The sequence below is a fragment of the Petromyzon marinus genome, chromosome 37, assembly GCF_048934315.1.
Source record: "Petromyzon marinus isolate PM22_M1 ecotype Great Lakes invasive population chromosome 37, UKy_Petmar_22M1.pri1.0, whole genome shotgun sequence".
NCBI classification, from domain to species: Eukaryota; Metazoa; Chordata; class Hyperoartia; order Petromyzontiformes; family Petromyzontidae; genus Petromyzon; species Petromyzon marinus.
Window position 1 is genome coordinate 18,698,355 of NC_133703.1, and position 17,685 is coordinate 18,716,039.

Genomic DNA, 17,685 nt, shown 5'->3' on the forward strand with positions numbered 1-17,685 from the left:
GACACACATAAAGATACAAAGAGATATAGATACATAGAGATACATAGAGACCCATGGAGACACACAGAGACCCATAGAGACACATAGAGACACATAGAGATACAAAGACCCATAGAGATACTGAAATATAAGCCACAGACGTGGTACGATTTCAACCCAACGCTTTGGCCTGCACAGTAAACCCACTGTGGTCTGCGCTCCTTCAACGGAGCAGCAGGAGGAGCAGGAGGAGCAGCGGCAACGACGCGAACTCTCTCCCTGCTCAAGCCCTCTCGCCGTGGCCAGCACAGCAACAACCGATGCAGACCTCCACATTGCCACCGAGCTCCTGAACCACGTCGCCGCCGCCGCTGCTGCTGCCGCCGTCGCCATCGTGTGCAGTGCCCGCCGTGCCGTGCCCGCCGTGCCCGCCGTGCCGTGCCCACCGTGCCCACTTCGCCCACCGTGCCCACCGTGCCGTGCCCGCCGTGCCCGCCGTGCCGTGCCCACCGTGCCCACTTCGCCCACCGTGCCCACCGTGCCCGCCGTGCCCGCGGTACCCGCGACGGTCGTGCGTTGCTCATCGCAAGGCCCCGCCGCCGGGCTCTAAGTGGTGGCCTTTAGTGCGGCCCCCTAGACGTGCTGCCCCCCCCCGGCCCCCCCCCCGACTCTACACAAACAGTGAAAACACCCCCCATCATCATCGGCATCGTGCTGCTGTCAACCCCCCCCCCGCCCCAATGGTTTCAAATGGTGAGGCGGCAGCCCTTCGCACCGACGATGTCTTATCGGCGAAGGTGGCCGCCGCCTCTGAAGACGAGTAAAGACAACTGGCCGAGCACAGGGAAACGTCCGGCTCGGTTTCGACGTTCAGCGTCTCATCAGCAGCAGAGTCGGGCTCGCTTGAAACATCGCCGGTGACCTGCCACGTGTTGAGTCGACCAACGCCACCGACTCTGCGGACGAGACGCTGCGTGTCGGCGAGTGACGAACACCGCACAGGGGGCCGTCCATAAATGACGTCACGCACTTAGGGGCGGGGTCAGACATTTGTGACGATGTGTGACGAGCAGGGAAGGGGTTTGAGAAATGTGACGTCACATCAAAATGCGCAACTTTCAATAGATATAGACAACACGTTCTACTTAATTAAATAGACTTTTTAATAAATGTTTTCTCCTACAACGTCAGAGTGCAGCGCCACATTAAATACGCACTACAATGACGATAGTTTAAAGCGATTTGAAGCATGTTTAATTTTCTAAATGGAAACATTTGAGGGGGGGGTCTGACTTTTTGTGACGCCGTGTGACGAAGGGTTGGGGGGGGGGGGATCAAAAATAATCTAAAATCGCGTGACGTCATTTATGGACGCCTCCCAGAACTTCCTTCAGACACGGCGTCATCCGGATTAGAGGGCGCTCCCCCCGGGCGAGTCTTATCATCCTGACAGCGGCGGTGGCGGCGGCGACGCTGCTGCTGCTGCTGCACGCGGCCGCAGCCTGTAATCCGGCACTGCTGCGTGGGCAGCGGCAGCAGGAGCCAGGGGTTGGTGGGTCACACACGGATGGGTTGCGAGACTCCCTTCTCGCCGTGGGTGGGTGTCGAGGTAGCCGTAGCCTGACTCTGCCAGGTGAAGACGGTGCAGTAACGTGTGGACCAATTCTCCATCCGTTCCATCTCCCTCCCGTGAGCGTCTAGAAGGAGCAATACGCCGGCCGGCCGATTTCCTCCCATGTGTGATGTAAGCACCCATTAATTGGCCCGTGACACCTCAATATACAGAGGGCCTCAGAGCTTGGGCAATTATCGTCTGTGGTCCCTCCTCCTGAGAGCGAAGGCGGAGCAGCGTTTCAAGTTGATATAATAATAATACCGGTAAATGACGATTGTTATTATGGTACGATTGTTAAATTTGCATAGACGGTAACTCGTGAAGAAAAAATGTTGACGCGCGTGATCCGATATGCGTCGCGACACAAGCGCAAGAGTTTTCTTTTGTCGGTCGCCGATTGCCGGAGCCGCGGGGCGGGCGGGCGGGGGTGGGAAACGTTTTGGCGAACTCGCGGGGTTTGCGCCCAGCGTCCCGTGCGCGTGCGTCACAATGCGCGTGTCTAATGCGTCCGTGGGTCACGTGTCACGCGGGTGGGTCACGCGTGACGCGCGCGTGTCACGCGTGACGCTGTGATACGACACAATCGGGGATCACCCGACGAAATCACGCGATAGCCGATCGCACAGCTGTCAGCCCACACACACCACACACACCCCACACACACACGCCACTCACCCCACACACCCCACATACACACGCCACACACCCCACACACACCTCACACACACACCACACATACACACCACACACACACATACTACACACACCACACACACCCCACACACACCACACACACCACACACACACACCACAGACACCTCACACACACACCACACACACACACCACACACACACCCCACACACAACACACACACACACCACACACCCCACACACACCCCACACACACCACACACACACACCACACACACACACCACACACACACACCACAACAACAACAACCGCCATTCGCCACTAAGTGGCGGTGACGTCACCACGACGCTTGTGCCAGGCTATGTGCACCCTGAGGCCACGTGAAGTGTCGAACGCCCGCTGGCAGGAGGTCACGGGGCAGACCCAGGTGCCACGGGTCGACTGACTGAGATGACTGGCTGATGCACCACCTGTTCCCCCTACTGTGCCAACCTGCTGTGCTTTAGCCACCCGGCGCTCCGCTCGTTGTTCTGAGCGTCGCTCCGCCCTCCGTTGTTGTTGGAGGGCGACTACCTCCAACTGCCCAGTAGCGTCCTTCACGAGCCTCCTCCACAGAGGCCGATCTTGACACCGCTGGTACCAGTCATCGGCAAGTCCACTCAGCTCCACGTCCTCCTGTACCACATCACTCCATCTCTTCTCTAGCCCGTGCCGCGCCCGCTTAGCCCCCTCAATACGGCCGAACAAAAGCTGTTTCGGCATGCGGTGGCTGGGCATGCGGGCTACACGACCCAGCCATCGCAGCCTTGCCCGGCGGAGGAGCTCACCGATGGGACCTTGCCTAGATCTTTCAAGGATTTGTGAGCTCCTCACACAATCCAGTCTGGTTAAACCCAGGATGGATCGTAGGCAGGCCAGCCTAAATGTTTCTAACCAGCGAAGATGTTCCATTAGGGGGGTCCACGTTTCGCAAGCGTAGAGAAGGGAGGGAATGACCGTGGCCGAGAAGACGTGAAGCTTAGTGCGGAGCGACAGACCAGGTAGCTTCCACACAGCGTTACGCACCACACACACACACCACACACACACCCCATACACACCACACACCCCACACACACCACACACACACCCCACACACACCCCACACACACACACCCCACACACACCACACACACCCCCCCCACACACACACACCTCACACACATTACACACACCACACACACCACACGCCTCCCTTCTTGTTTTCGATTGGCTAACATCTCCGCACGATCTCCGATTCGCTCGCGGTGCGCTTCTGTCGCATTTACCGCGACCAAACTCGACCAGGGCTCGCCCACGATATCCGCCTCGGCGATACTGCGATGCTGCGATATATATCGTACGGCGATGTGGGGAATCGACGATATTTCCGTCTGAGGAATGTCGCGATTACCGTTGCCGATGTCATCATTTTGTATTTTTTTTAGTACACTTTTTTCGTGGAATTATTTTTTTTGCCCGTGGTAGTTTTTTTATGTTGTTGTTCGTCTTGCCCCTTCCTTCTGCCCGTCAGCGCACGTGCGCAGCGGCGTGGGGGAACGAACACCGCTCGCGAACGCGTGCCGCCCGTCCGAGTTGTCACGTGATGCACCCCCCCCGCCCCCCCCCCAGCGTCAAATCTATAGACTATTTAGTTTATTTGAGTGTGTGAGTGTCGAGCTTTGTGTGATTGTGTGTGAGTGTCGGCCTGTGTGTGATTGTGTGTGAGTGTGCGACTGTGTGTGATTGTGTGTGAGTGTCGGCCTGTGTGTGATTGTGTGTGAGTGTGCGACTGTGTGTGATTGTGTGTGAGTGTCGGCCTGTGTGTGATTGTGTGAGTGTGCGACTGTGTGTGATTGTGTGTGTCGGACTGTGTGTGATTGTGTGTGTCTGTCGGCCTGTGTGCTTCCACGGGCGTCGTGAAACTGCGGTGTCGCGCGCGCAGACCGCAGGGAACGCTCATCAAGAGAGCTGCATCGGCAGCTCTCTTGAAATTGTTGAATTGTTTGGTCGAATCCAAAGAAAAATGTCTCTCCTTGTGATTTTGGATGCCGATCCCCCTGGTCCAACGGCGTTGAGTCAACGTTAGTCCAACGTTGGCATGTGGTTTGAACTCTTGGCTCAACGTTGGTCCAACGTTTCTCCAACTTTGGCATGTGGTTGAAACTCTTAGCTCAACCTTGGGCCAACGTTGCTCCAACGTTGGCATGTAGTTGAAACTCTTAGCTCAACGTTGGGCCAACGTTCATCCAACGTTGGCATGTGGTTTGGAACTCTTGGCTCAACGTTGGGCCAACGTTCCACGTTTGCCGGGAGTACAGCAAAAACCCAAACGATACAATACGGTTGTGAATTGCAAAGGTGTCGTGAAAGTTGACGTCGAATCGCGATCAGTGACAAAGTGGCGACCCTAGTACAGCAAGTAGGCCACTTCCTTGCATGTCCCTTGCCGAGTGCTGACTCACGGAACACCGGAACGCTCCTCCCACGTATAGAGCACGTGGTCAGACATCCCAATAAGGGGCCGGCCGTAAATGACGTCACGCACTTAGGGGCGGGTGGGGGGAGGGTGAGACATTTGTGACGATGTGTGACGATGTGTGACGAGGGTGGAGGGGGGGGTTGAGAAATGTGACGTCACATCAAAATGCGCAATTTTAAATAAATATAGAATTGTTATAACAACACTGATTGTTATAACAACACTCCTACAACATCAGAGTGCAGCGCCACATTAAATACGCACTACCATGACAATAGTTTAAAGCATGTTTTATTTTCAAAATAGAAATATGGTTTGGGGGGGGTAGGGCAGAGCTTTGTGACGTCATATTTGAGGGGGGGGGGGTCTGACTTTTTGTGACGCCGTGTGACGAGGGAGGCGGGGGTCAAAAATCGTCCAAAATCGCGTGACGTCATTTATGGACGGACCCCTAAATGAGTTTCAGGTATAACAGGACGGATCCGTTCTCCTATAAAACCTCGTGTATTTCAAAACGCGGTTTCGTTACAACGTGATGAACGTATTGTGGGGAACACGGTTGTTGTTGTTGTTTTTGTCATCACAACGCGGAACGCCAATTGGGATGTAGCGCGACCCGAGCGAACGGAACTGCGTCGCGCGGGCGAGGAGCAAAGCGGTCTCGTGCGGCTGCCTCGTCGGAGCGTCGTCGCACAGGGCAGCGGGATACTGCTGGATGCTTCTGGATCGCTACCCACGCGCGCCCTGTCTTTGTCGGGCCTGCGGACGCGCGTGTCACGTGCCATCGCGGACTCCGCTTTAACCCCCCCCACTACCCACCCCCGCCCCCCCCCCCATATTGTCTATTATTTATTGCAACGCGATGTTTGTCGCGTGACGTGAAGTTCTTCAGGGACGCAGCTACAACCGCGATGCAGGAGAACAGACTGACTGACTATTTATTTCTGCGTCCGCGATTTTTACGGCGCCGCCAGAGGTGGAGACGGCTCGGTGGAGGCCTTCATCCAGCAGTGGATCGATAATGAGAGGTGACCTTGTGGCCGTTTTCGCTGTCATTGTTGGTGTCGCTGCTTGTTGTTGTGTTGCAGCTCGTGTTCATTCTAAATATATTTTTTAAATAATTATCGGTGTGCCTCTTTTACCGTTGTTTGTCCGTGTGTTGAATCCGTTTGTTTGTTAAGTGTTTACCGTTATGATAAGTTGTTAAGTGTTTACCGTTATGATAAGTTGAGATGTTCCAGGTTAAACTGTTGACGCGGTGAGCACCCGCCACTGCAAGCAGGGTCGAGTCGAGGATGTCATCAACGGGGACAAAACAAGAGAAAGGGACCGGGAAGACAGGAGATCAAGGCAGCAGCAGCAGCAGGAGGAGGAGCAGCAGCGTCTGTTCTCACAGGGGGCGGGGCGTCAGCGGGAAAGACGGGGGAGGGATTAAGACAAAGATCCCCCGTGTAGCCTCGGCAGACCGTCGGGGCAAGTGCTGTTAACGAGCAACCTCAGAAGGCCGCAACGGCACACGAGGGGGGGCGGGTGGACAGCACCACGCCCGGCCGATCTTCGTCTCCGCAGTGGCGATGTTTACACACCGCACCAGGTACTCGTCCTAAGGGAGGCCCAGGACCGGGTCGGAATATCGTCGCCTATATTGGCCGCGAGCGGGAATCGAACTCGGGTCATCGGTTTCATAGCGCAGCGCGCTAACCGCTACACTTCTGCTCCACGCACGCACGCACGCACACACACACACGCACACGCCGATACAATGCACGCATTATGTTGAAACACGCAGGCGAACACTATCTCGGCAGATGCCAGTAAGCTAAGCAGTCCCCTGAACCTGGATAGTGCTTGGAAGGGTTGACACCACCATCATCACCATCATCACCGCCATCACTATCACTCCTTGGCCGGGTGTGGGTGAAAATGAACCGCGGTGGTTGCTGCCTTTCTGCTGCTGCTGCTGACCTTTGGACATCCTGGGCCCTGCCACCGACACGTGGAAAACCCACACCCGTCACAGTGCAACAGTTGTGCAGTTTTCTCTGAAGTTAAGACTCCTCGCCCACAGACCCAGTGTTACATTCGTGAAGGAAATTGGTGACGGAAATATTCATGTGCGTCTGTTTTTTTTTTAAATATTTTAGTCACGGATGACGAGTGACCGAAAATTACCGCCCGTGATGATGACCACGACTACCCATCGTCATCACCACCACCCACATCAACATCACGACTACCGCAATCATGATCATCACCACCACCAAATAAACAACAAACATCCCCCGTGTAGCCTTAACAGACTGTAGGGGCAAGTGCTGTTGGCGAGAAACTTTGAAGACCGGCACGGCGCACGAGGGGGTGGGAGGCCAGCACCACGCCCGATCGCCTTTGTCTCCCCAGTGGCGATGTTTACACACCGCACCAGGTACTAATTTGAGGCTGAGTCGACCTAGGGGAGGCCCAGGACCGGCTCAGATAATCGTCACTGGTGTCGGCCGTGAGTAGGAATCGAACTCGGGTCGCCAGGTTCGTAGCGCAGCGCGCTAACCACTGCACCACCGCTCCCCACAATCACCATCACCACTACTATCGTCACCAGCATCACCAATATCAACATCGTCAACACCACAATCATCAACCACCACCTCTATCATCAGCATCATCTACCCACCAAGGATTTAAACAACGACCGCCAGCGACGAGAACGAACACATTCCTGCGGAGGGAGCTGGTAGGAACGTTGGGTTGCTCGGTCAATGGCCAGGGTCAACGCCGGCACCACGTGGTGTATTCCGCAAATATGCCCGACTGTGAGGGCGGGCGTGAATAGGTTAAACGTTGAGTTTTATAAGGGCACCACGGGGTGACCAGCCCCGCCCCACCTAGCCCCACCCCTCCCACCTAGCCCCACCCCTCCCACCTAGCCCCACCCCTCCCACCTAGCCCCACCCCTCCCACCTAGCCCCACCCCCCCACCTAGTAACGCGTTTACAAGTTCAGACCCAGCGGGCTTCACCTCAACATCTGAACGCCGCCTCGCAGCTACGAAGGAAAATGCAACGGGCAGTCTTTATTTGCGTGTAACGCCAACCACGCGCCCATTGCGTTGGTGCGTTCACTTTCCCATCCAGCGGTGGGTCGACGAGCGGACTTTGCCCGCGCGTGTGCCACCCTGCACGCCCGTGTGACGCGGCGTGCGAACTGCCACCACACCTACGGGGGGTTGGGGGGGGGGCATATATTTTTGTTTTGCTAACAGTATGTTTATTTTATTCCAATAAGGAATTTTGTTGCACACACACACACACGCGCACAACTTATTTTCACGGTTTTGTTATGGCTGTAGATTGTTTTCATTACGACAAAACGCATGCCCGATGTAACACGCTCAAGCATTCCGCTGACGGGGTGCAGAAAATCAGCGGTAATCTATTCCCACGCAGATATATATGTTGAACTTCTTTCGCTCCGTACGTAGCCAACCGTGCCAATAAGATGTGCGGGGAAGGACAAATGCAGGTCACTCGCATGCGTGTGCTCGCTTACCCCACTCCCTGGCCACACTACCACAGGTTACGGCAACGCACACACACTCACTAACCCACTTGCTCACCCACACACTCACTCACATAGCCACTCACCACACTTGCACGTCACAACAATACACTCACGCACCCAGCTGTGGAATTTTGGCCATGTGTGCCCTGGGCTCAGTAACCGTGAAATAAAATAACGCATTAATCAGTGGTGATAAGGTGTTGATGGAGGAGGTGGTGCTGATTGTAATTGGGGAGAGTGGTGGTGGTAGGTGGTGATGTGGTTGTGGTGATTGTAAATACGGCGGCGGTGGTGGTGGTGGTGGTGAAGTAGGGTGCAGGTAAGTCGCATGTTTGATGGGTGGAAGTGGTGGAGTGCAGTGGGGGGGGGGGGGAGGGGGTGACTGATTACAGGTGAGCTACACAGGTGTGTTCCAGGTAACTCACATGTCCCTACAGGTGTTCTACTGCCAGACTCCGGAATGCGTGGCATCATTGCCGCCGTTCATCATTTATAATCACCTCGATGTGCCCCGTTGTTCCGATGAGTCACATGGAAGCATTTAAAGGCCAGCACGTGGGCGGCGTGGGCGCGGTCGGAATCCTTTGAGCAGCAAGCAGATCGCCCCGGTTAACTGTGCAAAACATTCCGCCCAACGTTGACGTAACGTTGGGAAGCAACGTTGGCCCAACGGTTTCCAACCAACGTTGGCTGGGATGTATTTACGAAGCAACGGACGCTTGCATTTCAGCCGCGGCGGTCCGGGGACGTCCTTACGCCCTTGGTTTTTTGGTCACGTCACATCCACCCCATGAAGCATGGGATGGATGCGAACCATCGACCACGCAAATTCCGAACCAAAGGCTGTGGCGGGCCGCCGCCGCGTTCGACGCGCGGCGCTTTCAGGTGCCCGCCTTCGGCCGTCTGGGACGCTCCTCCTAGATGGGGAAAAAAAAACATTTCTTTAGAGCCGCTTTTTGCGTTGATTTTGTTGTCCTTCCCCCCGCACCTCCGATTAGCCACGGGTGGCTACGTACGGTGCGAAATAAGTGCAACAACATAGGTACATCTTGCCAAAATTGTGTTATGATACTGATGATGCCTTGTTCATAGGATTACTCCGGTAAACTTTACTCACAATAGTCATGTTAATTCGAAATGGGTGTCTCTCTCTCTCTCTCTGTGGTCGCGTGAATTTTTCCACCGGCTCCTCGGATTTTTCCCTCCCATATTTTGGAATCAACAACGCCCCTTCAGGGTATTTGGCTGCTAGACAATCGCACTTGATGACAATAATAAGCCCACTTCGTTGAGCTGGCATTTGTGTGGTGGCCATGTCGCTTCTGATAAAGAGCTACGTCGCTCAGTTGGGCATTTATCTGGCAAAATAAAAAAAAAACATATATACATATATATTTTATTGTTTCCCTTCAACGTAACTTTACCGAAAGAACCAAGAATACGAATCACTGCAGTCACGAAAGCTTTAAATCAAAATTTATATATACATAGTTTTTTTTAGCTTATAAATTATGTCACGCACCTAGGGGGGGAGGGGAGGTCAGACATTTGTGACAATGTGTGACGAAGGTGGTTGAGAAATGTGACGTCACATCAAAATGCGCAACTTTAAATAGATATAGACAACACGTTCTACTTAATTAAATAGACTTTTTTAATAAATGTGTTCTCCTACAACATCAGAGTGCAGCGGCACATTAAATACGCACTACAATGACAATAGTTTAAAGCGATTTGAAGCATGTTTTATTTGGGCCGAAGGGGCAGAGCTTTGTGACGTCATATCTGAGGGGGGAGGGGGGTCTGACTTTTTGTGACAATGGGGGGGGGGTCAAAAAATCATCCAAAATCGCGTGACGTCATTTATGGACGGCGACCTTAGAAAACGTAGCTGCAGAAAAAGTACCAAATCATTTGTCCTCGTCATAATCATTGCGGGCGGGCGATGCTTGTAACGCGATTTGTCCTGCAGAGGGCAGTGTAGCCACAACTATGCCAAACTGCGGCTCGAAATCCGCATGCGACTCTTTAAAATGTATTTGTTGCTTCGGGACGTTATTTGATTCAGGAGCGAACGCGTCTCATATAGTCACCACATTGCTTTTGCGGCTCTTGAAATAGTTACTGTCCGCGATGTCCATTGCTAATGCTTTGCGGTGCGACAAGTAATCCAGCACCCTACCCACGTGGATTACACCCCGACGCCTGTATTTTTAAATCGCGTTTTTGAAAAAAAAAAACCCTCCCTCCTCTCTCCACGCGCAACAGCTGGGCGCTCGGGCTCCCGTAGAGAAGGCGGAAGCGGCGGCGTGACACGTGGAGGCGAGCAGTTCATCAGGAAGTAGCAGCAGAAATATAATCATCAGCAGAAGTATAATAATCATCAGCAGAAGTATAATAATCGTCATTAGCAGAAGAAGTATAATCAGCAGAAGTATAATCATCGTCATCAGCAGCAGAAGTATAATCAGCAGAAGTATAATCGTCATCAGCAGAAATATAATAATCATCAGCAGCAGAAGTATAATCAGCAGCAGTCTTATAAGTATCATCATCATTAACATACCGGTCAACCAATACAGGTTACCGCGTATACCGCGTACAGCCGTTTCAATTCGGGCAAAAACATGCTTTTGTCAATTTGTTTGTATTTCTCCCTTGTGATGGGACTTTGTAGGGTGAACGTTGAGATTTATAAGCAAGAGTAAAAGCAATAGCGGCAGCTGTGTAATAGATAACAGCGGATACAGCAGAATCAACATCCTCATCGGCAGGCTCAGTATCAGCATCATCAGCAGCAGCATCAACATCAAAAGCAGCATCAACATCAAAAGCAGCAACATCCGCAGCAGCATCAACATCAGAAGCAGCAGCATCAACATCAAAAGCAGCAGCATCAACATCAAAAGCAGCAGCATCAACATCAGAAGCAGCAGCATCAACATCAGAAGCAACAGCAGCATCAACATCAGAAGCAGCATCATCGCCAGCAGCACCATCAACATCAGCACCACCAGCAGCAACATCAGCACCACCAGCAGCAGCATCATCAGCAGGTGGTAGCGGTGCAGGATTCGCTGCTCTCCCTCGCTCGGCATGGAAGGGGGGGTTCTCCTTCTGGCGGTGCTGCTGGCGCTGCTGCTGCTGGCGGTGTTGGTGGCCGTGGTTCGTGGCGGGTCCCGAGTGGCCGTGGGCCCCGGGGCCCTCCCCGTGTGCGTGCTCGTGCTGGGGGACGTGGGCCGGAGCCCCCGCATGACCTACCACGCGCTCTCCCTAGCGGACCACGGGTTCCAGGTTCGACTCCTCGGCTACAGAGGTGACGACGCAGGGGGGCGGGGGTGGGGGTGTTCCGAATTAAAAGACGCGCAGCTGTCAACCCATGCGGTTTCCCCCCCCCCCCCCCCCCCCGTATTCTTGTACAGGGAAATTGAGTTTTCAGGTCCATACGGCGTACGGCCGTTTCAATACGGGCAACACGTTTTTTTGTCTTGTTTTGTGTTTCTCCCTTGTGATGGGACTTTGTAGGATGAACGTTGAGATTTATAAGGTCCGAATTGGCCTGTAGTAAGGTAGGGCACTGATAATAAGCGGTTGACAGATGTTTAAGACGCACCCCAAATCATGCCCGGTCTGTCAAAGTCCCCTGGACATTTTGGTCTCGCACAACAACAACAACAACCGCCCTTCGCCACTTCCAAATTAAAATCGTGGACATTGAGGCCATCACGTGGAAGTGTGGAAGGCTCGCTGCTGGCTTGAGGTCACACGGGACAGACCCAGGTGCCATCATCGGGTTGTCCGAGCTGACTGCCAGACGCACCAGCCGTGGCACGCCCCACTCTGCTGCGCTTTCGTCGGCACACAAAGACAAAGATCCCCCGTGTAGCCTTCACAGACTGTAGGGGCAAGTGCTGTTAGCGCGTTTAGCACCTGTGAAGGCCGGCACGGCACACGAGGGGGGTGGGTGACCAGCAACCACGCCCGGCCGCCGCCGTTTAGTCTCCCACCAGCGGCGACGTCGACACACTGCACCGGGTACCAATTTGATGCTGAGTCGACCTAGGGGAGTCCCGGGCCCGGTTCAGCGCACACACTTCTAGCCTCACCTGCGCACACTCGCGTTTACACACCCAAGTTGATTTTGGTTAACCGGGTGAGAACTCCGGAGACCAGGATGAGTCTCAATTGCAAGAGTGACTTTGACCGCCATTGTACCACTCTGTATGGTCCCATTTATTGTTTAAATTATTTTGCAAAATTTTAAAATGACCCGTGAATTAATCGATTTGGGATTTTTGCGTGGCATTCTTTTTAAATTGCTACGCACAAGCACCCTGAAGTTTGCTTGTCACGTGTTTGTGTCTTCACAGGAGCCAAGCCTGCCCAGCATCTCCTGGAGAATGAGCGAATCAGCATTGTCTACCTGCCCGAGAGGACGGGTTCCCCAGGTGTGTGAGGGAGCGGTGGTGCAGCGGTTAGGCTACTCTGCTCTACGAACCCGGGCACACGAGTTCGATTCCCGCTCACGGCCAACACCGGTGACGATTATCTGAAGCGGTCCTGGGCCTCCCCTAGGTCGACTCGGCCTCAAATGAGTACCTGGCGCGATGTGTAAACATCGCCACTGGGGAGTCTGTGAATGTGGCGAGGCGTGGTGCTCGCTCCCTCGCCTCGTGTGCCGTGCCAGCCTTTGTTAGGTGTTCGCTGACAGCACTTACCCCAGCAGTGTATTCGGGGTCAGAGTTGTCATTGTTAATAACGCTCATGCTGTGGTGCTATTCTTGTAGCCCTGCAGTTGTTGATGGTGGTACGGCGTGGCTCGCTGCCATTTCGGTTTTTTTGCCTTCTGAAGAAGCTCCCAGTACGTGGAGCGGAAACGTCGGACGTTGTGCCAAACGGCACGCGGTGACGACCGCACTATTGTTGTTGACGTTATGGTTGTTTTGGTTGTTGTTGTTGTTGTTGCTAGTTGGACCCCGCCTGCTGCGCTACGTCAGCAAGGTCCTGCTGCAGGCCGTGCAGCTGGCGTGCACCCTGCTGCTGCACGAACCACGCCCCCAGTGGCTCCTGCTGCAGGTGAAACAGAGCTTTGGATTCCTCCAGTAAAAAAAAAAAATTATTCTGATTCTGAGGTAGGGTTGCGGTCTTGGGTCTCCCCTAGCTCGACTCGGCCTTAAATAAGTACAGTACCTGGTGCGGTGTGCGAACAGCCGAAGCGGGGAGACGCAGGCTGACCACACCACCTCCTCGTGCGCCGTGCCGGCCTTAATAGGTGCTCGCTAACAGCACTTGGACCGGCAGTCGACACAGGTGTGTGTGTGTGTGGCGGGGAGGAGGAGGAGGTGAACCTGTGGCACGGAGGCCAGAGTGCCAGGCCGGCACCGCCGAGGGTCTGGGTTCGAATCCGGGTTTAAGCCGCCAGCCCGTGATGAAGCCGGAGTTTGCGATTGCAGCGAGGTTCAAGTCGATTCTTTTTAACCCGGGCGAGAACTCAAAATAGACCCGGCATAGGAGTCCCATTTGCAAGGGTGACCCGGGTCGACCACTGGCGACACGAAAAAAACGTCCCTCGATTTGGCGAAATGAGAATGAAAACGATGGGGTTCACGGTCATGGGACGGACATTACTCTCTGCAGCAGGGCAAGTGGCAAAGTGTAGCACTGCCTCGTGTGTGTCGTATGATTGCCATGCTGTTGCTGCTACCGCATCTGCTACTTCAACTGCTGCGGTGGCGAGATGTTGCAGGAGGACCGTGGGTTCGATCCCAACCCCCGACGCCTGTATATTTGGAGTTTGCATGTTCTCCCCATGGTGGCGTGGATTATTCCACCGGGGTCCTCCGGTTTCTTTTCCTCCACGTTTAGAATCAACATGCGTCTACGAGTAATTTGGCTGCTGCTGTAAACTTCCACGTGATAAGCCACTTTGTTGAACTATCATTTGCGGCCAGGTCACTTCTGAAAAAAAAGAGCTACGTAGCTCAGTGGGGCTTTACCTGGTAAAATTATAGTTTAGTTTTTAAGTTTAAATAGTTTAGCTTGCGGTATGTGTGTGTCTGCTGCTGCCGTTTCACGGGTGATATTTTCACTGACGCCGCCCCTCTTCACCCTCTCCCAGAATCCCCCGGGGCTGCCGGCCATGGCGGTGTCGTGGTTCTGCTGCCGCGTGCGTGGTGCCCGCCTTGCCGTCGACTGGCACAACTACGGCTATACCATCATGGGGCTGAGCATGGGGGGGGAGCACCCCCTCGTGCGGGTGGCGAGATGGTACGATCTGCTACAAACGCCAAAGAGAAATCGCACGTGGGCCGTGGATTCTTGTTATCGCTTTCCAAAACATGTCCTTGGAAGTATCTTAACTGTCAATAACATCGTTCTTATAATGCGTTAAGCCACACGAGATGACGTCTCATGCAATGACGCCATCGGTTGGCGCAGAAAGACGACGCTTCCTTTAAGCGCTGTTTTGTTTAAACCTATTGATCACTTTTGGCTTGCCCATGCCCCCCCCCCGCCTGCCCATGCCCTCCCCCCCCCCAGGTACGAGGGCCGTGCGGGGCGGCTGGCCGATGCGCACCTCTGCGTGACCTCCGCAATGCGGCACGACTTGGAGAAGACGTGGGGCGTACGGTGAGTGCCGCTTTCTCACCGCCTCCATCTCACACACGCACACGCACACACGTACCGCGCCACGCGCAACACGTGCCGCACCGCACGGGCCACACATGCCGCCTCCATCGCACGCACGCACCACGCACCACGCACCACGCACGCACCACACACGCACCACACACGCACCACGCACGCACCACGCACCACGCACCACGCACCACGCACCACGTACCACGCACCACGTACCACGCACCACGCACCACACACCACACACCACGCACCACACACCACACACCACGCACCACGAGCGCACGCTGTGACGGCCCCTCCACAACCCGCGTGGCGTGCGGTGCGCAGGGCGGTGGTGCTGCACGACCGCCCTGCGGAGGCCTTCCGGGAGACGGCGCTGCACGAGCAGCACGAGCTGCTCGCCCGCCTGGGCCTGCAGCACGCCGCCTTCGCACCCTCCTCACAGTAACACACCCACCTCCTCATCCTCCTCACCCACCTCATCACAGTAACACACTCACCTCCTCACAGTAACACACTCACCTCATCACAGTAACACACTCACCTCCTCACCCACCTCACAGTAACACACTCACCTCATCCTCCTCCTCACAGTAACACACTCACCTCATCCTCCTCCTCCTCACAGTAACAAACTCACCTCATCCTCCTCACAGTAACACACTCACCTCATCCTCACCCACCTCCTCACAGTAACACACTCACCTCCTCATCCTCCTCCTCACAGTAACACACTCACCTCCTCATCCTCACCCACCTCCTCACAGTAACACACTCACCTCATCCTCCTCACAGTAACACACTCACCTCCTCACCCACCTCCTCACAGTAACACACTCACCTCCTCACCCACCTCACAGTAACACACTCACCTCATCCTCCTCCTCACAGTAACACACTTACCTCCTCCTCCTCACCCACCTCGCTCTCCCACCCCCACCTCCTCCTCCTCCTCCTCCTCACCCACCTCCTCTCCCACCCCAACCTCCTCCACACTCACCTCCTCCTCCTCACCCACCTCGCTCTCCCACCCCAACCTCCTCCACACTCACTTCTTCCTCCTCACCCACCTCGCTCTCCCACCCCAACCTCCTCCACACTCACCTCCTCCTCCTCCTCACCCACCTCGCTCTCCCACCCCAACCTCCTCCACACTCACTCGCCTCCTCCTCACTCTTCTCCTCCGCCTCGCTCCCCTATCCACTCTCCCTCTCACGGTCACGCCAAAACGCAGCGAGGTGGCGCGACGGGGAGCGCACAGCTGGTGCACCGCCGGTCATCTGAGCCAGTCAACGCATTACACCTGGGCCTACCCCGTGACCTCCAGAGAGCCTTCGGCACTTGGACGTGGCCTCAAAGTGCACTCAGCCTGGCACAGGCACCGTGGTGACGTCACCGCGACTTGGTGGCGAGCCGGGTTCGGTTCCCGCTCACGGCCACCAACACCAGTAACAGAAATATGAGCTGGTCCTGGGCCTCCTCTAGGTCGACTTAGCCTCAAATGAGTACCTGGCGCGACGTGTAAACTTCGCCGCTGGGAAGACAAAGGGGGCCGGGTATGGCGTAAAGCCACCCAGCCCCCCGTGCGCCGCGCCAGCTTGCGTAGGTGCTGCTTGAGGACGGCACTTACCCCAACAGTCTGCGAAGGCCATACGGGGGATCTTTGCCTTTGTGAGCCCTTGTGATCCCCCCGCCCCCCGAGGCGCCCCCCACCCACCCCACGTCTTTGATGAGAGCGCCCGGGCGGCCCTAACGAGTGCTGGCCCCCCGCTCGCCGCCGTGACTCACCCGCTCGTTATCCGTCCTCGCCAACCCCAGACACCTTTGCTCGCGATCAATCATTCAGTGGTGACGGGCGCGGCGTGTGGTGAGTGGTGACCGTGGTGACTGTGGTGAGTGGTGACTGTGGTGAGTGGTGACTGTGGTGAGTGGTGACTGTGGTGAGTGGTGACTGTGGTGAGTGGTGACCGTGGTGAGTGGTGACCGTGGTGACTGCGGTGGGTGGTGACTGTGGTGAGTGGTGACTGTGGTGAGTGGTGACTGTGGCGGGTGGTGAGTGGTGACCGTGGCGGGTGGTGAGTGGTGACTGTGGTCACAGTGGTGAGTAGTGACTGTGGTGAGTGGTGACTGTGGTGAGTGGTGACCGTGGCAGGTGGTGAGTGGTGACTGTGGTCACAGTGGTGAGTGGTGACCGTGGTGAGTGGTGACCGTGGCGGGTGGTGAGTGGTGACTGTGGTGAGTGGTGACTGTGGTGAGTGGTGACTGTGGTGAGTGGTGACCGTGGTGAGTGGTGAGTGGTGACCGTGGTGACTGTGGTGGGTGGTGACTGTGGTGAGTGGTGACCGTGGCGGGTGGTGAGTGGTGACTGTGGTGACCGTGGTGAGTGGTGACCGGCTGTTGTGTGCATGGCAGGATCCGGAGTGAGCCTGGCGTGGAGCAGACTGCACTCACCGAACGCAGCGTGGCCGGCACGCGGCGCCTCCCTGACGGCCCGGCGCTCCTCGTTAGCAGCACCAGCTGGACCGGCACGTACCACGCTCGGCCTGGCCACGCCAGCCCAATCCTAGCCACGCCAGCCCAATCCTAGCCACGCCAGCCCAATCCTAGCCACGCCAGCCCAATCCTAGCCACGCCAGCCCAATCCTAGCCACGCCAGCCCAATCGTAGCCACGCCAGGCCCGGTCGACCACCGCTGTCGTGTAGACACAAATGCTCTCGACCACGCAAGCCAATGCTGC

At 55.5% G+C, this 17,685-nt stretch overlaps 1 protein-coding gene across 1 annotated transcript in view; it reads left to right on the forward strand.

Moving 5' to 3' along the window:
• Positions 1-10,567: 10,567 nt before the first annotated feature.
• Positions 10,568-17,685, forward strand: part of ALG1 (ALG1 chitobiosyldiphosphodolichol beta-mannosyltransferase) — a 13,521-nt gene continuing 6,403 nt past the window's right edge. Inside the window, exons 1-7 of the mRNA XM_032966952.2 lie at positions 10,568-11,621; positions 12,676-12,753; positions 13,275-13,381; positions 14,424-14,572; positions 14,846-14,935; positions 15,275-15,391; positions 17,360-17,472. Of these exons, the coding sequence (XP_032822843.2) occupies positions 11,402-11,621; positions 12,676-12,753; positions 13,275-13,381; positions 14,424-14,572; positions 14,846-14,935; positions 15,275-15,391; positions 17,360-17,472 (874 nt within the window). The 5' untranslated portion in view covers positions 10,568-11,401. The remainder of the gene's footprint in view (positions 11,622-12,675; positions 12,754-13,274; positions 13,382-14,423; positions 14,573-14,845; positions 14,936-15,274; positions 15,392-17,359; positions 17,473-17,685) is intronic.